This window comes from Rhodamnia argentea, chromosome 7 (genome assembly GCF_020921035.1).
Source record: "Rhodamnia argentea isolate NSW1041297 chromosome 7, ASM2092103v1, whole genome shotgun sequence".
In the NCBI taxonomy this organism is placed as follows: domain Eukaryota; kingdom Viridiplantae; phylum Streptophyta; class Magnoliopsida; order Myrtales; family Myrtaceae; genus Rhodamnia; species Rhodamnia argentea.
The window spans coordinates 20,456,324-20,479,735 of NC_063156.1; the positions used below are offsets into that span (position 1 = coordinate 20,456,324).

General features: G+C 39.5%; 2 protein-coding genes and 1 long non-coding RNA gene across 4 annotated transcripts; 2 read left to right on the forward strand and 1 right to left on the reverse strand.

Annotated features, from left to right (window-relative positions):
- The first annotated feature begins 1,928 nt into the window (after nucleotides 1–1,928).
- Nucleotides 1,929–7,723, forward strand: LOC115756211 (putative tRNA (cytidine(32)/guanosine(34)-2'-O)-methyltransferase). 2 transcript variants are annotated; one of them, XM_048282522.1, is made up of 5 exons: nucleotides 1,929–2,260; nucleotides 2,954–3,018; nucleotides 3,102–3,195; nucleotides 4,421–4,470; nucleotides 5,734–7,723. In XM_048282522.1, the coding sequence occupies exons 2-5, from the start codon at nucleotides 2,992–2,994 to the stop codon at nucleotides 5,812–5,814; spliced, it is 252 nt and encodes an 83-aa protein (XP_048138479.1). In that variant the 5' UTR covers nucleotides 1,929–2,260; nucleotides 2,954–2,991; the 3' UTR covers nucleotides 5,815–7,723. The 2 variants fall into 2 exon arrangements, with proteins under 2 accessions (XP_048138479.1, XP_048138480.1); XM_048282523.1 differs by lacking the exon at nucleotides 5,734–7,723 and having other exon boundaries at nucleotides 4,421–4,892.
- Nucleotides 7,724–10,475: 2,752 nt separating this feature from the next.
- LOC115756210 lies at nucleotides 10,476–11,997 on the forward strand. The gene is made up of 2 exons (XR_007199284.1): nucleotides 10,476–10,864; nucleotides 11,366–11,997. It is a non-coding gene; the product is annotated as an uncharacterized LOC115756210 (long non-coding RNA).
- Nucleotides 11,998–12,352: 355 nt separating this feature from the next.
- LOC115756204 lies at nucleotides 12,353–13,142 on the reverse strand. The gene has a single exon (XM_030695901.2). It carries the CDS (start codon nucleotides 12,973–12,975, stop codon nucleotides 12,586–12,588), a length of 390 nt encoding a protein of 129 aa, XP_030551761.1. The 5' UTR covers nucleotides 12,976–13,142; the 3' UTR covers nucleotides 12,353–12,585.
- Between the last annotated feature and the right edge of the window lie 10,270 nt (nucleotides 13,143–23,412).

A 23,412-nucleotide genomic window follows, 5' to 3' on the forward strand; every position in this document is an offset into this window, starting at 1 on the left:
AGGTAAGTTTAAATATTTCTTTAGCAAATAATTTACCGCTCATCTCAACGGTGACATATGTGGGATGGGTAGATAAAAGTTACACATAACTTAATTTACGGCATTTAGTCATTGATGTGCAAGTTTTTCAAATTTCAGTTACGGTTCATGTACTATATTGGATACTATCTATCGGAAATGCTTAGTCAACACAGCAAATCAACAAGCAACGCCTATGCGTACAAGTATCAAACAATAAATTGCATTGCGGGTCCTCATATTCTTAGGAATGTTCAGTTTTAGTCCTTATTCTTTGTTTTAGGAACAAAACTAGTCCCTTACATTATTTTTCAATGAAACCTTAATCTATTTTATCACATCTTTATCCTAAATCTTACTATAATATCATATTAAAGTCAACTATTAATTGGGGATTCTTAATTCTACAAGAGTGATTAATCTAATTGAAAGTCTAGTTAAGAATATTTCCATAATATGCAAAAATTTAGTACTGTCATTTTCGATATAGATAAAGTCTCTAGGACAATTTTTAGTACAAAAGTAGAAGATTTTGTAAATATTCTGACCATAGTTTTAACTCACCAATTTATAGGCGAAATATTTTAGACAAGTTATGCCTAAAATCTTATCAATTCTACTACAAGCTAAGTAGCACCAAAAACACGATATGACTCGACACGACACGACACGATACGTCAACATGTCAATGATAGAGAATTCCAACATATTGAGACACGTCATATGTTTAACGTGTGTGTGTCTCTATGTGTGTGTGTGTGTGTGAGATCAAGTATCATTTTTATGATTATTTCAATCAAGATAATTTGATTCAAATCCATAAATAAATAAATAATAAAAAATGTGCCTAGAATGAATTTACACTAAAAACATTAATCCACCATTTGTTAGTACCATTGTTCCAAATTGACAAATTCAACTACATTACATTCTAAAAATCCATAAAGCTTGAAGAAAAAAAAACATTCAATCCACATTCCACCATTAAAATTGACATTTAACAATAAACCCAACAAAAAGAAACAATCCACATTTCACCTAAATTTACATTGGTGGAGTTTTCTTAGAATAATAGGTTTTATAAATTTACATTTTTACACCTAAAAATATGAAAATTTCCAAAATTGATCCGCGCGTGTTGGATTTTGCATGTCCGGATGTCCGATATGCGTGTTGCTGGCGTGTCGGAAGAGGCGATCACATGTCAAAAATCGGACACACGCTAAAATCCACACATGTCCACCACGTGTTAGAGTGTGTCGGACGTCCGTCGGATCTTGGCACATGCCCGACGTCGATACGGAGATTTTCGGAGAGTGTCCGTGCTTCCCAAGCTACGAGGACAGGACCAAAAGAAACAAGACGGCTACTACTATCGTTGTAAATTAAAATATAACTACCGAACTTGAGCATTCCTAAAAAGGACGAGGGTAAAAAATATAAGCTTGTACAAATTATCGTTGATTTGTCAGCATTTTCCGTCCACGTCTAGATGGGAAATTGAATTTATCCTTAAATTGTCACCGGAGATAATTGAGGGATTGAATTATAACGAAACATAGCGTAGCATAGCATAGCATAATGGCCAAAATTGAATATTGTGCGTTTTTCCTAATTTTGTGACTCCGTACTCCGTTGTCAAAATAGTTCCGCCGCCAACGGCCCAGAAACAGTGAATCATCCACTCGTCTCCGCCGTTCTCCGCCCGAGTGCTCCGTCGAAGGCATCCTTCTCTCTCGCGCCTTTTGTGGGTTGATCGAGGTATTGCTCTCTTTCTCCCTCGTCACTCCCTGATTTGTCTCTTCCTCTTTCGATTTTATATTCGTGTTTGCTTTCTCATCCCGAAGTTGCGCTTTTCATTGGCTTCTTTGGCCAAGTTACCTTACCTTATATTCGTGTTGTTCGTGATAGTTGCCGTGTTTGTGATGTTTTGTGCGCCGCCATTTGCTTTATAATCCGAAAATGCCCTCCAGCTGTGTGATGTAATAAACAAATATTGGCCTCGTCTCTGTCGAAGAAAACGCTCTTTCAAGGCATGTAGAAGTCCTTCGTTGGAATAACTATAGAGCATATGTGCATTTTGGTATGAAAAGTTTTTAAGCTCAGCCTTAGCTAAGAAAGACAACTGTACAAGGTTAGATTTAGTTCTGTGGAGATGCTAGTGCCACTACAACTCACTTTCAGCTTGGAACAGATGGTTGTGGATGCTCCTTTGAGTGATAACCTGCAATGAGAAGCTGGTGTCAACCACGGAATGCGCCTTACATCGTGATGGGCTGGCTGATGTATTGTGGCATCTTTTAGTTGTTGAACGAAAAGGGATGACTTGATCAAAGCATCTGATTCTAGACAAGCGCACTTTACGTGTTTAACTATTACAAGAATTGTGTTGTAGCATCATTTAATTAGTTTTGATAATTGAGATTTCCTCTCAAAAGTTCGTAGCATAATGGGGTGTGCCCATCGACATCGTGCATTCTGAAATATGTTTTTTCTGAGACTGTTGCTGTAGGCATAATCTTTGATATTCAGGGTGTTGTTATGCCATTTAGTTACCTGATCATGTACTCATGGTGGTGGTCAATGCGTACAAGCTATTTTAGAATGTTCCTAGTCAAAGTTGAACCACCTTTCATGAGCTACTTTAAACAGGAGCAACGGCCGCTAAACGAACTTTTATTGGCCAGGCTTAGGCTATATTCCATTTTTTGGTGAGGTTTGATGTCTTTTGAATCTTGTGGCTCTTCAATTTGACAAGCGATTTGAAAATGTCATTGTGAGTAACTGGCAGTCAAATTGACAGATTTGTAGTTGAGTTCATGTTGAAAACCCTGAAGGTTATTCCTCATGAAGCTGCTTTCTCGAAATTTTGTTGCTGTAGTTGATATTGCTCCTTTGTCCAATTTATTGATGCTGTTTTCATTCTTTGAATATAGTGGACTTTGGGGTCCTCCTACTGGAGCATAATAAGACATGGGCAAAGCTTCAAGTGACAAAAGGGTAACTTAACATTTTGCAGGATATTCTTTTGATGGGATTATCCTATTCCTCCCATATCGAATTCAGAGTTAATTCTTTTGCAGGATATCTACTATCGGAAAGCAAAAGAAGAAGGTCGGTGCACTCGAAGTACTTTTAAACTTCTCCAAATAGATGAGGACTTCAACATAATTGAGGGTAGTGTGCCTCTCTCTCTCTCTCTCTCTCTCACTCTCTCTCAAACTCATATGTTTAGTGAGGATGGGGAGTGGACACAAGAGATCATAAGTTTTTAGAAACTCTGCGAAATATTCTTATAAAATGGTATTAGAACAATAAGCTTGTCCCTAGACATCTATAATACATAATAAGATGACTTTTAATGTATACTCCAGTATGACGAATAAATTGATTATCCACGTTATATTGAAAGTCAAACATAACCTGTTAATAAAGAAGTTCTCTATCCAAGACTTTCCAGGTAAAGGTAATGAGTTCATTCCTTTTTTTCAGTACAGAATCAGCAGGAGCTTTTTCTTTCTGTGCCAACAGTTTTTATTTTGAACTGGTGCAGAACTTTGAAGATTCAAAGTGATTGAGAAAACATACTTGCTACTTTGTCCCATATTTAGCTAGAACTAATCAAGTAATTCAAGATGTGTGAGCTGAAGTGACACCACGAAGCAATGCCCATGCTTGGTTAATTAGTGAGGCTTGAGTGGGGCTTGTGAGTTGATTGTCTTCAATGGATTTTGCGAGCTCTGATGCTCCCGCATCACTCTAAAAGAAAGTTCGGCTTTGAGTCGGGAGGTAGCAAAGTTGGCCCACTGTGCAAGTGAGCTTGATTCTCTCTGTGCTAGTAGAAGAAGCCCATTCAAGATAATACAACAATTTACAATAAATGCATTGCTACGAGTCGACTCGCGTTTTTAGCGAATTCAGTGAGCCAACTTGCTAGTTTACTCTGACCTCACCTAAATGATGATTTTTAAACAATCTAACATGGTCTATAGGTTTTTACTATATTGCAAGAGATCAAACATTTGATTGAAAAATTGCATAGCTTGCAGCCGTCTATTTTCTCAATGTTAGAAAGGAAAGTCAATGTTTGATTGTCTCAAATGTGGGTTGGTACTGCTTCTTTGCCAAAGCATGAGGTCTCTATTGTTCATGCTATGCTTGAAGGCGAAGGTTTCTCGATAGTCATGATAATCACAGCTACTTATACATGTTCTTCTGTAGTAGATGCATGTTGTAAGGGTGACAAGCCAAAAGAGATGTATCTGTTATAGACATATTCATACTTTGACAAACAGGTCACTTGAGTATATTATTTGCTAAGAAGCATATGCAGTGGAGGAAACATAATCATCATATCTGATATACTGAGACCTTTCTCATGTTTTTATTTTGGCTTTTGCAGGAGTGAAACGTGTGGTAGATTTATGTGCTGCCTCTGGTAGTTGGAGTCAGGTATACTATTCAGTGCCACGGGGATGTTGATTACTGACGCCTAGTGAAAAACTGAAGGTCATTCCAGCTATGCTCCTATAAGGACTTTAAATTCTTCTACAAATGTTAAATTACTTTTGTCAAAAAAGTTAGTCATGTCAACTTTTGTATGTGATGAGTCATCCTGAAATTGTTGCATTGATAGGTATGAACATAGATGACCTGGCAACCTCTGGTGAAACTGAGAATGGTTCTTTATTTAGTCAATGTTCAAATCTTCGAGTTTCAGCTGCACAATATCCTCATAAGATTGGTTTTGGAAAGACAATTCTGTAATTGAGTTGATTCTTTGATTTTCGTTCACACCGAAAAGTAAAGTTGAAGAGGACTTATTAAAATAAATTCCAGAACATGCCAAGAACCTTAGTTTACTGAAGAGTGGGAATGTTCTTAGACCAAAAGAAGTTATGATATTTGACAGTTAATAGGAGAACAATCCACTCATTCGTCAAGTATTCTAGATGTAAGCAAATGTCAATTTGTTCAGTTTCTGCATTTCTATTATTTTGAATGAGCATACCACAAGAAAACAGGAACACTTATTTACAAGGTATCTCTTTTCCTACCACTAAATGTACATTTTTTGCATGGTAATCAGTTGGATAATTAGATAGCATCTGAACATGAAACTGTATCTGTGCAATCCACACCATGTAGATTTCAGTGTATATGGAAGCACAAGGTATGTCAATTATCATGCAATAAGTGAGCTTGGACTGCGATCCCTGTTCAGAAGCTGTTTCTGCTTTTTTTCTTTTTGTGCCATTAGATAACACAGCTTTCCTTCTTACTTGAAAGACTGGTTAAAACTGGTTATATTCATATTATGATAATCACGTTTGAATTGTTTTTTTTTTTTTTTTTGGTAAGGTCCACGTTTGAATTGTTCATAGCTAATTATTCTCGGAAAAATTGAAAATGGAAACTTTGTGGGCATAATGAAACATTGGACATGGATGATTTCTTTTAAAGTGTTCCCTTCATCCTAAAGTATAATCTTCTAAAAGCCACAGTCTCTTGAGATCCTTGGGAAATTGTTTGCCTGTCTAACTCAAGTCTTATGTACGCTGGACTCGAACGGTCTATGTGCAAATTCCTTCTTTCTGTATAGTTATGTCATAAACATCTTTTACTCTATAGCTTCTCCTTTGGACTTTTTGCCATGTGTGGAGTTGTGCTGGTTAAAATGGATTTTAGCTTATGCAGCCTGCTTTTCATGTGCAGGTTTTAAATCGTCAGTTGTATCTTCCCGCAAAGCTTTCACCTGATGCTAGGTATAAAATTCACCAGTCTTGTAAATGTTGATGGTATATGTTACTATGATTTCTCTTTTTGTTAAAATTGCTACTAAGGTGATGCTAAGGTTTAGCTTTTTCTTCAATTGATTGAAACCATCTTCAGACTATGAGAGCATCTTCAATCTGCCATATCTGTGCAGGAATTAGTTGACTCTTTTTTTCTTGTTATCTGGATGTGATGAATATATCACATGCTTGTTCCAAAGTTCGAATGGCCAAATTTCCATGTTAGTATATTATGTGAGAACAATTTCAAGAGTTGATAATCCTGGGTCACACCTTTGTCATATGTTCCATGCATCACAATATACTCGGCATGGAAATGCCGCAGTTTGTACAAAACCAATCATATTTATATTGAGATAGGCATCCAATTTGAGCAAGTTTCAAATCCTATAATGGACAGTTTAGGCTTTCTAAAGATTCTAAACCTTTGTTGAAAATGAACATCAAGAGTTTTTGCGAGCTGGGATGCCAGGCCACGTGTCTCTAAACATTTTTCCAAAGCATCTTTTAGGTGATAAAATCAAATTATAGGCGCTGTAGTTGGCAACTTCCTTCATGCCCACCTGTCTATCTCCTTATCTGTCTGTCTCTTTATCGGTCAGTCAACTTCTATCATGTCTTTTCAAGTACTTCCTTTAGGGTTCTTACTTGATCGTCATGGAAGTCAGATTTTTTTGGTAACTGACTTGCAATTGTAGAGTCCAGAGATAATTATTCTATGATTCTTCTATATGAATGCCTTGGAGATGCTTTACGTCCATCGAGTCTTTAGGTCGCTTCATAGCACTACATCTTGAAAGGGGAATCAGACTAGAGCATAGTGGCTGATATTTTATAAGTTGTGGATGATCTAGCGTAGAACTTGGCTGTTGTTGTATTCTTACCTGACAAGCTCTCAGGTGTCTATTTAAATGAGCCTTTGGTGAATCAACCATTCTTCTTTTTTGTACTCTTCTCCAGTTTTTTTAATAGATTACCCTTAGTAATTCAGGTATGGTGTCCTCAGAATGCTATGGTTTAGAGACAATAAAATAGAGTTTGGTGGTTCCAATTTGTCTAAATAACAGATGTTCAATTTATTTTGATATCTCAAGGCAGATTTTAGGTGATGTAAACAATTCTGGAAGTGTGCAGTAGTGTTAGTTAACTTCCTGTCATGCTTAATTGTTCTATTTCAAATCATACAAAGAGCTGTGCACACCATATTGAAAAGGCCAATGGAGAATAAAGAGTTTGAACATTAACTCCTGGTATGGATCTTGTCATATCCTTGTTGAATGAATTGTACTGGTCCTTAATCTGAACTGCTTCTATGGCATTTAACCATGAGAAACTTCCAAAAAGCTTATGTCTCTCTTCAAAGCACTGTATACAGTCTAAATCCATGTTCAGTTGATGCTTTGGTTCACTGTATACTCTATCGCTCTCATATCCGGTAGGTCACTTGGAGGAGAGTATAATGTTGACATTGCAAATCATTTGAGATACAAAAGGGAACAGTGTTGAACCATATTTCCATACTGGATGAGGGTCGTGAAGTCCATGTAACAGTCTTTGAGGATCAAATGTGTTCTCCGATTGACATACTTTCTATCATGTGAAGCTTCCAAATCTTTTTTGAACATGGGATTCTGCAAAGCATGCATACTGAACTTCAGAATACCAAGTCGTTTCGCCTGCTTTGGACAAGCTTTTTCCATATCCATATTGAGAAATTTGGACTTTGACGTTATTGCTTCTTAGAGATATTGATATTGCATCTTGATGTTTGTGTTCTTGTTCAGACTCTGTTTAGACCATTCTTCTTTGTCCTAATTTCATGGAAGGTGATCTTCCTCTTATAATCGCAATTGATCTACAGCCTATGGCTCCAATTGAGGGAGTCATCCAAGTACAGGGTGATATAAAAATGCCCGAACAGCTGAAGTGGTAAGAAAAGTTTCTTTGGCTTGCTATATGTGACACTTAAAGGTCGACAATGACTTATAACTGGCAATTGGAAATGAGATGATACACAGACCTTGGCTTTTGTTTTCATGACCAAGCTCAAACTATTCGCACCCGAACATATTGGACCTAGAAACACCACCCCCCACAAAACCCCCCTTCTTCTTCTTCTCTCCTCTTCCTGACACAGCATAACTGAAAAAAGAAATAAATAAAATGAAGAAGCAGAAGCAGAGGAGGAAAGAAAGAATGAAAGAAAAGCCTCCCAAGCTTTTAAGTAGTTTTTTTTTCCCCCTTCATCAACGATTGCATTATTTCAACAAGCTGTGTCACTAGCATAATTTGTTTAATTTACTGAGCTATCATTCCGAATAGTCCTTTTCTTTTTTGGCCTTTGCATTGGTTTTTGGAGAAATTTTGTAGAATTAATGCAAGGGAGAAAGGATAGCTTACATGGTAAATACTTAGCAGAAAGTTAAATAGAAGAAGACTATGTTTGAATATGCGAAGTAAGTTTATTTGAGAGGGTATGAAATATGAAGTGAAGCCATTTCAGAATATCTATGTAGATATCCTGTGTGTCCAGACACATTCATGTAAGAAAGATAACGAAATACTTACAATTTCCTAATTGCATTTTGGAAAAATAAATGTTTTAGCCTGATGTACATTGTTACAGGTGGAGTAGGCTTGGTTTTAGTTATAGTATACCAGATTTTCATGTGATGATAAGTTCAGGATGTTATGTAAGATCTTTGTGGCTTGCAGTCCAAGGCTTCATAAATATAAATTTTAAAAGATTACTTAGTTTTCCTCTCTCTCTCTCGGGCTAGGTAATAAGACATTTTGATGGTTGCAGGGCTGACTTGGTGGTCTGTGATGGCGCTCCTGATGGTGAGTGTATTAGTGTGTGCCACCTGCTCGTTCATGCCCTTATGTCTGCTCTTTTTGGTGAAATGTTCACTGAGGGTATTTTAACTTCTGGAACTTGCGGTCACTGGACTTCATGACATGGATGAGTTTGTTCAGTCTCAACTAATTTTAGCGGTAAGTTTTGTAGTTACTCCTAAGGATAAACTATAAAATATGACTTGTAATCTTTCAAATTTCATGGTGATTTCCTTCAGCAGGAATACTAAGAGCCCGATTAGGGTGCTTTAGACTTTAACTGTATCTTTTTGGCTTCAGCTGCAGTTTTTACACTTTCAGTGTAGCTTTACCTTTTAGTGAAATGATGTGTTTGGACATTGAAACTTTTGAAATTACAATCTCTGTGTCTTAGTATAAGTGAGGAAAAGGTGAGAACCAGAGAAAACAGAGTACTAAAAATGAAGTCATAGAGAAAGCTAACCTGGAAAAATGAGGGAGTCCTACTCAATAATACCTTGTAGTTCTAGTAGCCACTGAAACCAAGTGTAGTTTTTGTATGTCAATAAAGTCAGTGCAGTTTAAGATTCTTAGATGTTAACTGTTGCAAGTATAACTTTGTTTTCAGCCATGAATGACACCGGTAGGAAGACCTCTCATCCTCTCTACTCACCTGTTGCATCCTGCAGGGACTCACTATTGTTTCTCATGTGCTAAAAGAAGGTGGAAAGTTTATTGCAAAAATACTTCGTGGGAAAGACACGAGCCTTCTTTATTGCCAGGTAAGTTATCTATTTGCTCTTATGAGAGTTGCACTTACAGTAGCTGGTAGTCGTATTGAATTTACCTGACATTGAAATTGTTTTGTGCTTTATATCAAGTATCCGGCGTGTTCTATTTTTTTCAAGTAATACTGATTGTTAGTAATTTTAGAAAGTTTTTAGTTTTCACTCCAAGAATTGTCATGGGGAGTTGGCTAATCCTTGATTTTCTTCTTTTCCAATTGTAATGTTGCCAATGCGCAATTTCTTATTCGTTTTTCATTAGCGTGTCATTAAAATTATCTTGTGTTGATATCATTTACCATTTTGTTGATGTGTGGCTTTAAATCATTACATCATCATTCCACACCTTCTTGTTTGTTTGCTTGTTGCAGCTGAAGTTATTCTTCCCTATTGTGACATTTGCAAAGCCGAAAAGTAGTCGCCAGCATACGTATGAGTCCTGTGTCCGCTCTAAATTTCCAGTGCTTGTCAGCTACTAATTCATTTATGTTATGGTAACTATCCCAAAAAAAATTTATGCTTAGAATCATGCCATTTCAGTAGCACTCTCTAGAAGCTCATACGTGACTTTCTTGTCTTCCCTTTCTATTTGCTTTTTATTCTCTAAGCAATTTTTGCCATTCCAAATGAGAACGCTTGATATCACCATCAGTGAGTGTTTGGAGAATTTACTGATGTAGGGATGAAAACAGAGCGGACGGTAAAGCAGACCTCCTAGTACATGACCATGTTTGTTGTTCTAGAATCTAGGTGGTATATGTAGAAATGAACTCTTTAAAATATCCAGTGAACCTAGCTGTGGCTCTGGTCAGTCATCTTCGAGTTCTTGTTAGAGGAGACCTTTGTGCAAGGAAGTGAAGAAAAAAGCTTGTCAAATCGTACTTTTCCTGAGTGGGTCTGATTTATTTTCTCAGGAGCATCCTATTACTAATCCTGGCAGCATCCACCAAGCAGGTTAATCCTTGGATGTTTTATCATGTTGACGGGACTATTTCAAAAGGTCTCAAGGCTGCATGGGGTTTACCAGATTAGAGATTTTGTTCCTGATCAGAAAAAGGCTGCATGGGGTTTACCAGATTAGAGATTTTGTTCCTGATCAGAAAATCTCTACTCGTGTGGAAGATTCCGTATGAGACGGAGGGAGGGAGGTAGGAAGGGAGGGAGGATCTGTTTGATTTCATGCAGCCTCGCGTAAGAAACTCTATCAAGGGGAGAAATGGTGTATAGCTGGACTTCGATGTATGCATTACTTTGATCTTGTTTGACATAAATGTCAGTGATTTTCCTCTTCATTAGGTCCTAGACAATGATAAAAGCTCACGACAATCTTTTTAAATCTGCAGAGGCATTTGCTGTTTGTGAGAACTATCCTCCCCCTGAAGGATTTAACCCGAAGGACTTAACATCACCTTTTAGGAAAGATTGGGAGTCCATCTGGAGTTGATGACCTAAGTATATGACATTCCTGTGCTTTTTTTTTTTCCTTCATCTTCGTCTTCAATTGATTGCCTACTGATGTAAGATGACTTTTTCGGAAAATATATTGCTTTGTAATTTTATATTGCATCTATAGATGCCGCTTGAATATGTGATTAAGACCTTTAAGCTGCATACTGCATGTTGTATTCAGGGCATAACGAAAATCTGCAGAAAAGAGAATATTCTGCTCAGCTGTTCCCTCTTCCTAGTATTAGGTCATTATCAATGCAACTTGCTCTGGAATGTAACGAGGAGGTTATAAAATTTTATCGAAGTTTAAGTTACCAATATTAGGGGCTTTTTATCGATCGCCTGATTTTATTGAATGATGTTTAGTGATTTGTGGTTATAACGTTTTATCAAAGTTGAAGTTTCCAATATTAGGGGCTTTCCATCAAGTGCCTGATTTTCTTGAACGATGTATAGTCATTTGTGGCAATGCGGTAAATATTTCATCGTGTGGGTCTGTGACAGATTGCAGTAGTGGATGGTTGGAGGGGCCGAACAAGGTGTACATTCCATTTCTAGCCTGCGGTGACCTCAGTGGCCATGACTCCGACCGATCGTACCCGCTCCCTAAAGCGCCCGACGGGACTCACAAGAGCCTTGATCCTGTGCAACCCCCAATCGCCCCTCCTTACAAGAGGGCTCTGGAGTTGAAGAAAGCCTCTTGTCATGGAGTTGAAGAACTCGAAAAGCTATCCTTGGATTCCTGATTCTTGCCATTGGATGTTGCTTTAATTTCACAAAGACCTAGAAGTTAATGTGTCCGTCTGTCAGCAAGTTATTGAATGATGGACATGAGTTCTGCGTAAATTGAAGCCCCTTTTCTCATAAGGAACACTAGCAATCTCTCCATATGTTTGCTGTGTAGAACACGCGAAGACTCTGTCCCTCTTTTTCATTTTCTCTGTGAGAGACAGGTTAGGGGTGGCGAAGAACTCGTGCGGACGCATTTAAGCGTAGTCAAAAAGATGGAGAGAAAGCTGTTGCCAAGAGGGACGCTTGGTCACGCTTTAGAATTGGAGGTGGTCCTGACAATGCTTTTCTTTGAATATATGTCCGGAAAAAGGCCGATCCTAATGTCTAAATGGGCCAATCGAGAAGCTCTTGTTTTGACTTCTATTGGAGGTGGCATGTCGCTATGCTGCGAGATTCATACGCATGAATTAGAAAGAATTTGGAAGATAGACCCGAAATATCGAGTTTGCCTCGGCCAACTCATGACCCGGAGGTGGTCTATTACATGAATTCGATGTACTGAGATTGGATTTTCTTGCACACATGCGTCATTTTGTCTAAGATGAATGACAATATGTCCCGGTTCAAACCAAGAAAGCTTTTGCCGGATCGGCTGGTCGGAATCAAGAGTAAATTTTGTCCAAGAATTGGTTTTACAGAAGGGACAGTGGCTGCCACAGTTCAATCAAATTCACATGGAAAAAGGGCACCCGCACCGTACGTGCTACATGACTTCCATTTGATTTCCTTAACAAGTTTCTGCCAGCTGAATAAACGCATGGTTTTCACAGTTCGACCACAATTGGATTGCACCTAAAGCATATACCTGTATCTTTCTAATCTGAACAACGATTCTCGATGATCACCCAACACAATTCTCGAGCTTCCCTTGCGTCGTTTGCATGATCATATGCCTCCGCAAAAGCAGATAGCCACTGAAATAAAGAGGGGCGTCAACAGGCGCTTGCAACTGAATTCGATCTCCGCAGTGAGCACGAGGAATTCAAGAACTTGATGCAATCCTCAATAGCTTCAGCTCTGTGGGATTCCGACTGGTCCGCCAAGGACCGAGACCTCACGAACTGAGGCATCGACGATGACACCTTTCGTGAAGACCTACTGCTCGACACACATCTAAGAACTTTCGTTGCCTTATCTCCGAGACGCCGGAAAAACTCTGACGGCGAGAATTGCGATTCCTTGGTGAGCCTGAAAGACCATGTAGAGGCAACCCTCTTTCTGCTTCTTCCATGTTTGGCACTTCCACCATGTCCGAGAAGGATTGTGGGCTTGTCATCCATGTCCGGACTGAAACTCGCCCTCTTGCTTGCCTTTCTAGACATTTAGGAATAGTAAGGAGAGAATTCACATGACAGAAAGTGTTTGCCTGACTTGTTTTGTATGAGCCTGAGAGAGAGAGAGAGAGAGAGAGAGAGAGAGGGTCTTGTTGTTATGTGAGAAGGGAGTTCAAATGAAGTTGAGATATGAGGGAGTTACCATGACAGTGGCTGGGCTGTGATGAATTTATGTTGCTGATAAGAAATCACATCCGGGCAAGAAAGAAGGAAAAAGATAAAGGGGACATGCTAACAAAAAGCAAAAAAAATTAATGGAACTTCTTCTTGAAATGATTGAAATCCGTTGATGTTTCTGAAAAGCCTATACATGCACAAAGAGTTTTGACTTGACCGAACATTTACTCTTACCTTCCTGCGGTCTCCGTCATATTTATACATTATTTGTTAGGTACGTATAATAAAGACTAAATGATTGTATAGTATTGCCATAGTATATGAAATAGGATATCCCATATTTGACCAAGGAACTTGACATTCACATTCATGGTAGTATTTAACGCTAAACTTGGAGAAAATATTGGTGGGAAGTGCATGTTTTAGTTATGAATATTGTTGTTAGCCAAAGATGTCGGTTTTTCTTCTTCTTCTTCTTTTAAAGTTCTTGAGAGAAGGTTCCATTTGAATGATAAACCCAACCGAATTCAAGGACAACCAATTATTTACAAAATGATATTAAGTGACAATGACACAAACGGTTCCTAAATCTTGGTTCAAGTGCAATATCGTCTCTGGACTTATAATTTATTCAATGACATCCATGAACTATCAACAAATGTTCAATATAGTCCCTCAATTATATCAAAATGTTCAATGTCATCTTTCCGTTAATTTAAGTCAATGAAATCTGTTGGTTTTTAATTTGTTAAGTAGTGGACCCAAAAACAAAAACAAAAAAAGCTACAGGTGGATTATCCGCGTAAAATATTCGTATAAAATCATGATATTGTGATCTATGTCATTAAATAACGATGGACATGGGAATGCCCTAAGTTTTTTTTCCTTTTCTAAATGAGATGGAAAAAAAGTTAGGCATGTCAACTCACCAATTTTAAGCATCCAACCGAACATATTGTAATGTATGTAATCAAATAAACTTTATTTTGTCGTTTAAACAAACAAAAGGACTATACTGAACATTTACCAACAGTTCAGGGATTAAATTAAACAAATTAAAAGTTCATGGACCATATTGTACATTGGGCCAAATTTCAAAGATCATTTGTGTTATTTTTCCTAATAATAATATTAATAAATAAATAAACGAATGACGAATTAGTAAGACAACCCTTATGTCTTTCACCCTCATAATGTTAGATAGCTCATCGGCTCTTGGAAAACTTTCAGCACAAAACCCACAAGGATTCTCTCTCCAACAGTCGGACATATGTCTGTAGGCGAATAATGCCCGCCCAAACGCCATTCTTAAAAGCAAGGTCAACGAGCGGCGAAACGAAAGGGACTTGAAACGACCTAATTTAATCAAGCTAAGCATGCATCATGCCACTCATCTGTAATTGGTCTCTTGATGTGTGGGTTAGAAAAAGGGTGGAGTAGGTATGAACAAGGACGGTCAAGTTATATTACAGAGAGAGAGAGAGAGAGAGAGAACCATATCCGAATAAAGAAGCTTAAGGCGGGGTTTGGTCAAAAGGAGGAGGAAGGTTGAGTAAAATGAGGAACGAGCGGGAGAGGGAGAAGGAGGAGGAGGAGGAGAAGTTGCTGTCGTTTGAGTGCTGCTTTTGAGGTGATGTGGAGTTAGTGTGGACCAAACTCTTTTTCTGCTTTTAGTTGGCCGTCTTGATTCTGTTGCAGGAATCTGTCTTAACCAGGACGACCCAATCTCTGTCGTGTCTCTTTCCGAGCTTCATTTCATTTGGCGAAGAGAGAGAGAGAGAGAGAGAGAGAGAGAAGTGGCGTGAATATTGGGAAAACAACAGACTTTTGTGCTGCTTTTTTACTGCTTGGTTTTTGTCAGATTCCGAAGTAGTGTTGAGAGGATATATCTCACGGAGCCCGGTGAGGCCGAAGCTTTGCGCCTGGTAGTGCCAATCCATCCGTGTACATTTAGGATTCTAAGACCGGGATAATTTCATTTTGTCCGAATTAGATTGTCAACACCAAAAAAAAAAAAAAACGATCAATTCTTACTTGTAACCGACAAGCGACAGACTTAGTTGATAATATGAGAGTTTGGTGAACAATAGATGTCATCGATGTAAAAAGACAGTTCATAGACATCGACAACTCGTCAAAAAAGTCATCGACAACGGTTATGATTATTGCCGCTATTTTAGGTTTTTGTAACCTCAAATAGGATTAAGAAGTTATTTGTTCTAAAGTTAGGATTAGGAATTCAAATTCAATAACCACTTTTAACTGTTGATTATGGGCTATAAATAATACCAATCAATAACATGACTCAACATTCTAGCAAATTTATCTTTATTTTTAATTTTCCGCAATGTAAATGACTAGCTGTGATTCCTTCCGGTTTTCGTACCTTTAAATTTCTTGTCATGTACTTTGCTATCCAAAATCAACAAAAGACCCTTCGTATCCTTTGTCGATTCACTCATTAATCCATCAATATTCTTGAAAGCATATTTTAATCAACATTTTACTTAGTTATAGTTTTTCTTATGCCATCAACTTCCTATCAGAATTGCTATGAACCCAATTCGGACGATAATCAAAGATCGATCTTCGATTAAATGAATTTCGTCACAAAGAGCCATTCCTGGGGAAACATCTTTTTGGCTTGCTCGATGGGATGCATTTTGTTGATTCGAGGAGTCTGCGATCGCAAGAACTAGAAATCAATAAAAGTCTGACAATATTGCTGGCAACAATTTGCTCATTACCACAAATTGGTAGTGAGGAGGCCGCGCATCCTAAAACTTCAACCATTGGGAGAGTGGCAAAAGATACTTGATGTGAGGAGGTTGATATTACGATGCACGACTCTTTAGAGCAATTAAGGGATGTTGCTCCAGATTCCAACATGGTGTCAACCATGAGAGTAATGTTCGATGAGCATCAAAATGATATGGCCAACTAAATTGTAAGTCACATATTGATGCAATCAAGCCAATCGTCATCAACGCTATGCATGATGCCCCGTTGAGATCAAGTTCATTCAACCAACCACCACAGACAAATTCAGTGGTAACAGGGTGTGTTTCCTAGTCCCTCTCCATTTTTTAGGCTAATGTTGATCAAAATAATCAAGTCAGTATCAATAATTTGGCGATTCAAATTGATTGATAGCCCGAACAATTGCCAAACTTGAAGATTAAAGCCAGTGGCTCCATTGGTATTACCCAATGTATATATTCTTGTTAGGCCTAACCTGCCGATTAATGTAGAGCATCACCGCCTAGGGGCAAGATGACCAACCAGATCCACAGTTGAACCAAGCCAATTTGTCAAAGAAGTTTGACAATAATTAGGATTAGACAATGGCATTATCATACCTATTTATAGGAAAAAACATCCCAATTGGGTCAATGATTAGCCTTTTCTAAGAGGTTTCAAAATGCCTAATTTTGTTGTATTTTCTGGCATAGATAAAGAACCGACCATTGAACATACCATTCGATTTCTAGCCTAGTCTGGGAAAGCGAGGACTAACGAGTTTTCGGGACTTCGATTACTTCTTTTTTTTTTTTTTTTGGTAAGTCTAGATTACTTCTTTTGCCTTCGTTAAAAACCAATTTTAACTGATAACACTAATTTATCACCTAATTAGGTGTAATTGCGCGAGAGAAAAAGAGAATTTCATTCTCAAATTATAAATTGACACTTGAAGGATGGATTGTTGATTTGACCGGACTAATAAGATAATCAGTCAATTTTACTCTTGTCGCGACCTCGCCTTCGGCCTCCCGCGGAGGGTCCGGCGGGGTTTAGAGGTATTGCCATAGATCAATGGCGTGGACTCTCCCAAGTCCTACCTCGCGTGACATTGGATTTTTTATTGATTAGCAAATTGAAATGCTATTAAGAGTCGCCACTAGCCTATTGGGGTCGGCTAGAAACCAATCGAGACACGGGAGGATTATCTCGATTTCTACGCAACCAGAGCTTCTAAGTTCGGGGACTTGTTTACGCTAATTAGAGAATTAGCGCCCTTTCGGTACCTAACCAGTTGATATTTCCTAAGGTGACCACACATTCTGCATATCATTTTAAGCTCATCGGGTATCTAACCAGTACTAAATGATCATGCATAATGTTTTTCTGTCATTTCGTGCAATTACCTATTTATCCTTAACCTAGCATATAGGGAAAGCGATTAACGATGCAATTTTTCAAAAGACGAGTGTTATAAACGATCAATCCGGTAAATATGCCAAATAAAGATCGGGATAAGCACATGCGGATCAAATCTATAATGGCGATATTTAAACAAACAATTTCGACTCGAAAGTCGAATTACAACAACATCGGGCTGGATTGGACATCGGTCCTCAATCAACGCCAATTTAAGGCTTAAAATTCACATTAGGGGTAAAAAGGTCAAAGAAAACATTTTTCTAATTTTCTGAAAATTTTATGATTTTTTTGATTTTTTATTTATTTTTTGATTTTTTGATTATTTTATTATTAATTATTTTTTTTATTATTTTTTTTATTTAAAAAAAAAAAAAAAAAAAAAAAAGGACCGGGACCGGGTCGGATCCTCGGATCCGGGAGAGGGAACTCGAACCGGACCTGATTGACATAAAAGGGTTCGGGCCCAATTTTGCTTTTAATTTTTAAATGAAGTGGGCTTCAGCCCTAATTCGCCCGGCTCCCTCACACCCAAAATAGCACAAGCCCAAAGCAATTTCTCTCTCTTTTTTTTTTTTTTCATGCCGGCCCATCCGAGTGGCCCACTCTCTTCTCCTTCACCTCTAATTCGGGCTCAATCTCGGCCAAGAGATAAAACAGGCCCACTTTTTCTTTCTTTCCACGCCAACCCAACCTCTCCTTTCTCTTCTCTTCAATTCACCAGCCCAGTCCACTTCTCCTTCTCCTTTTATCCTTTTCACGCCCACCCAACCCCTTCTCCTTTTATTCTTTTTTACGCCAAGCCCAACCCCTTCTTCTTATTCTTTTCATCGCCCCATCCGCCCAATCTCTTTTCTTCTTTTTCTTCTTAGCCCATCCGCCCAATCTCTTTTCTTCTTCTTCTTCTTATTTTTTTTTTTTACCTTCCTCAAGCCGTTCGATCAACCCACGAACAGCCCACTACAAACAGAAATAGCCAACAAAAACGTGAATTAGCCCTCCCCATTTTACTGTTCATCATCTTCCTCCTGCGGCACTTCTCTGCAACATCCCAAAACGGCGTTGCACCTCCGACACCGAACCGGTTACGCCACTCGCCTTGCCGTCGCATCGTCGGGAACCGCTCGCCACCGTCACTAGCTCTCACTCCGCGGACTTCTTGGACCCCGACCGACTCTGCTCGAGCCGGTGTCGCCGTGCGTTGACGCTTGCGTCGCCTCCACCCGAGCTCAAATCGCTTATGTTCGCCTTCGTTCGGACTCGCGTCGCCTAAGTTCGGATTCGCGTTGCTTAAGTTCGGACTCGCGTCGCCTACGTTCGGACTCGCGTCAACTAAACCCGCGCTCAAACCGTCTCCGCGCCCGCCGATATTCGCTCGTTGCACCGCTTACGTACGCGTCGTCATCCGTTTGCGTCGCTAACTCAAGCCTCACCTCGCATCGGTTCGGGCTTCCATTGCCTCTCTCGAACTAGCAGTCACTTCCGAACCTCTCGTTCAACCATTGGTTTGAGTCGCGGGCGTCATCTGGGTTCAAATTCCCGAGCCGCCTCCGTTGCGTTGGTCTACCACTATTCGAAAAACACGCGTCCCTTTGCTTTTTCATTCAAACCGAACCCCTCTATTTCCTCAAGAGCTTGATCTACGTCCCGCTACTCTTCCTTTGGTCCGGACAAATCGGCGACTAAAACCGAATGGGGACTTGGGACGACACAAAACAGCTAAAGCGATGCCTAAGCACTTAACTAGTCGGTAGAATACGAGAAACAAGCGCGAACCCGGGTGCAACAACGTTGATATCAACTTATGAACTCAAAATAGAGGATTAACCGGGAAAAGTAACGCGAGGGCTCGCCTAAGACCGATTGTCAAACACAACTATAATGAAGTATATGTCATGGAAATTAACTAGAGAACTTCGCCGGACCGGACAAACTAACGGCCCCGGCCCGGCGAGTTTGCGAGTGCGAAACAGAGCACTAGGTGGTCGAGGGAGTGCCGACTCGCTCTTGAGCTGGATCAACGACGAAAGGATGTGCGACGATGGGTGGGCGGCGTGAGACTTCCCCCTTCGTTCTTGCAGACCACTCCCGCTTTCAACGGAGATCACCTTTTTTTTTTTTCTTCAAGCTCTCGTCACTCCTTTTCTACATGCAACTCGGACTCTCTTTTTTTTTCTCTACTCATTTTTTTCTCGCCGAAAGGAACCAACTTGCTGGAGCCGAACGAACCCACCGCCTGCCCTCTCTCTTCGCTTATATTCTGCTGCTGCCTCCTTCCCCAAGTTTGCGTATGTGGACGAGAGTAAAATCCGGTTGATGGAGACGTGGATTGGTCGGTAATCACGTGAAGTGTGCGGTGAAAATCTGAATAACGTGCATGTGTGCAGGTGACTTAAATGGTAATAATGAGGGAGAGGTTCGGATGGGCTGTTGAACACAAGAAAAATTGGGCTAAAGCAATAAAAATCATAATTGGGCTTGAAAAGAGGACAAAGGGGGAGACCGGCTCATGGGGGGAAAAGAAAATGGCACAACCGGGCACGTGGACGGGCCGCCAGCGAAGGCCTATCCGCAAGGGTCCGGGCCTAGCCATACGGATCCATTTTTTTAAATAATAATAAAAATAAAATGTAAAATATAAAAATAGAATAAAATAAAGAAAAAAGAAATTTAATTAATTATTTTTTTTTACTTTATAATAAAACAAGAAAATATGCATATTCAACGACTTGACATTTCATTCATTTTTTTTTTTTTTTGCTCTCTTTCTCTTTCTTTTTTTTTTTTTTTTTTTTTTTAAAAGTAGTTATATATATTTTTTACTTTTCTATTTTGCAATAAGACGAAAATAAATTAGACGTGTTATTATTTAATATATATATATATAACATGGGGAACGCCAAAATTAGGTATCAACATTTGCCCCTCTTGGAATGGGAGCTCAAAGAGGTTCCATTCCAAGACGAAAGGACACCTAATTTTGTCGGTAAACTAACCCGACAGTGCTTGGGGAGAATCGCCGAAGCAACTATCGAGACAAAAAACAAGGAGACTCACTCGGAGAATATGCTCCGAGGCTCCAAGCCTCTCGATACCTGCGCGTGCAAGGTTAGCTAAAACAAACAAAACTGCGGGACGACCGTATAAACGATACGGGTTTGGTCCTCGGATGGAAATGGCACGACCGTATAGACGATACGGGCTTAGCCTTCTCTTGGCAATGCGTTTGCTCTGGGCTTTAAGGCTCACCAGACTTGAGGGGACTTGCTCGGGAAGCGGCCTTCGGGGCTCTTGTCTCTCCGTACCTGTTCGGGCAAGGTTAGCTCAAACAAACACACCTGCGGGACGACCATATAAACGATACGGGCTTGGCCCCAAAGGGAACGACACGGTTCACGGTATTCTGACCCGTGAAAAGGCGATTAAAAAGTCACGGTTCGGGGTCTTTAACCCGTGAAACGGTTATTTTAAAAAGTCACGATTCGGGATCTTTGACCCGTGAAAAGGCCGTTAAAAAGTCACGGTTTAGAGTCTTTGACTCGTGAAAAGGCTATTTTGAAAAGTCTCGGTTCGGGGTCCTTGACCCATGAAAAGGCTGTTGAAAAGTCTCAATTCAGAGTCTTTGACTCGTGAAAAGACTATTTTGAAAAAGTCACAAAGTGGGCTTAGCATTGTATCATGCTTACAGGAATGAGGAAACCCGCTTATAGAATAGGCATTGGGAAGCTAAAGTTTACCTTACCTATCCAAAAAGGGTTAGCTCTAACAAATAACATGCCAACGGGGAGAGAGTGCTACTTGGGGCTGAACTTACACTTCGGCCTCTGGAGTACATTCTCCGAATTGCACGGAACAAGCTCTCGACCTTAGCGCTTGCATGTCGATCGGAACTCCGCCAATGAACATCCGTGATATGTTCGCTTCATAGCTTGGAATTTGTCGCCAATAACCGAATCGCTCAAGCCGAGTCCCTATGCAACTTAGGACTTTCGAAACAATTTTAGAATGATGCACAGATGACATTAAATGCATGGGCGGATAGAGCTACATCTACTTGCTTGGGAAGTTACTTGGCACAACGTGATACCGAAAGCTTCTCACTTAGTTAGATAACATCGCTGACTATTAGACTCCATGGGGAAATTAATTGAAGGGAGAACCGTCGTTCCCGAAAATGATCTTTTTTTTTTCTTTTTTTTTTTGTATGAAAACCTTGGTTAATGGAAACAACAATTTCGCTTCATGAAAAGGTTTTATTGAGCATGCCAAGCTAAGATCCTTAATCTGAAGGGCTTCTCACACACTCTCGTTGGGGAATTTTCTTGATCCCAATCGCTCACTTGGAGGTTTCTGGAACAAATACTCTCGAGACCTCGCAATATGTTCATGTCTAAGGTTTCGGACATATTCGCAATGCATACATTATTGATCAATCTGAAAGGTCTTTCGGGGACCGTAATGTTGGCTTGGTCATGGGCTTACACAAGGGGTTTCTCCCGCTTTGAAGCCACACTGGGGAAATATTTGAAATTACTATCTTCACCGGGTTTACAAGTCAAGAACCCGGAAGATAAGATAAGAAATGATTGACTCCACTCCTTCAAGCGGTAGCTTCTTTGTAAAGTCTTCATGTCAACTCGAAACATCCCAATCGGAAGAGTCTTCGGATGGGTTGTAATGTCGGTTTTGGAAGGCTTATAGGCTCCGATGACTCTTTTTTTTTTTTTTTTTTTTTTGGGGATTTATGAGTTGGTGACCATTTTGGTGTTTTTACCAATCTCGCTCCATCTAGGGAAATCGTCTGACTCTGGGGATTACAACTTGCCTCGAGAGTCCAATGAGCCGTCTGTTTTTACTTGGCAAGAAAAGAGTTTTTCTCTATTTTCTGCATTTGTTTCTGTTCGAGGTAAGCTCAATGCTTTTCCGCATTTGGCCTTTTCCTCTCCGGGCTTTGGCCTTGCTTTTACTAGGCACTTTGCTTTTTTAGCCCTTTGATTTTTATTTTTCTTTTCTTCTCTTCTTTGCTATTTTCATGAGCTCCCTGGACTCTTGAGACATTTGACATCGATACCGATTTTCTGGTCAATCACATGTCTTGCCCCAATTTGGGGAAATGATCACCACTCTGGTTTAGAAATGAATGATTTCGGGCTCAACTTGGCTAGCAAAAGATATAATGTGTATGGGTAGAGAAAGAAATGTTCTTCTTCATTTTGGGACGCTTCGAGCCTCCATAAAGATTCACCTGAAGTTAGCACACAAAGGTTAACGCAAGTGAAGACAATTAAATCTTTCTTACCTTTTCTCCAATTGATTTTCAACTACGATCTCTTGCATTTGCCCCGGTGTGGGGTGGTTCTTGACAGGGGTGTTTTGAATTTTTCCTTTCTCAAGCTCAAAGTGGCTAGCAAGGGATATATTGTGTATGGGGAAAAGAAGGAATTGCCTTTCGTCACTTCGACCCATGTATACATTGCAAATGGATCCTCTATCCTAAGACACAAATCTTATTCTCACTTCACTCAATCTCAAAGTGTATCGGGAGTGTGTTTAGGTGGGGTTTGCCACTCGTCTTAAGCACTCTCACCTGGCAAACTCAATACCTCCGCTTCATTTAGTAAAATCATCTCATCAAATGAACTTGCAGGAAATTTCAATGCAAGATGCCTGTATGCACAAATGGACGCACCGGTTGAGTGAACGTTAATGCCCTTTTTTTTTTTTTTTTTTTTAATGATTTGCAAATTGAACGTTTATTATAATCCAACTGGGGATGAAACATTTGAACAGTCATGCTTTCTGAAACATTTTTAGGAGAAGGATACTTACTTGGGCTGCAAAGACCGGTTGACCTTTTGTATTCACTCTTCTGAGGATCTGTGCTAACATAGCATCTTGGAATTTTCTGAACTGTCCCATTCCTGGAAGTTATCAAAAGAATTTGGTGCATTAGGGTAGTAATTGATGTGGCAAGGGCACTTCTCAAGATGGATGGCGATACGGTTCCTCGCTACTCCGGTCGTCCCGATTTCGTTCCGGGAAAAATGCTCTCCTCCTCTTGCAATAATAAAAGAAGGGCAAAAAGTTCTTATTATTGCAAAAAAATAAACGAGTGCAAAAAGTTTTTTTTTTTTTTTTTTTTTTTTTTTT

Bases quoted from the DNA above. Each gene is read 5' to 3' on its own strand.
- LOC115756211 (XM_048282522.1), top strand. From the start codon at position 2,992: ATGGGCAAAGCTTCAAGTGACAAAAGG. The intron at 3,196-4,420 runs GTAGTGTGCCTC...TGGCTTTTGCAG, and splicing joins GGACTTCAACATAATTGAGG to GAGTGAAACGTGTGGTAGAT. The intron at 4,471-5,733 runs GTATACTATTCA...TTTCATGTGCAG, and splicing joins CCTCTGGTAGTTGGAGTCAG to GTTTTAAATCGTCAGTTGTA.
- LOC115756204 (XM_030695901.2), bottom strand. From the start codon at position 12,975: ATGTCTAGAAAGGCAAGCAAGAGGGCGAGTTTCAGTCCGGACATGGAT.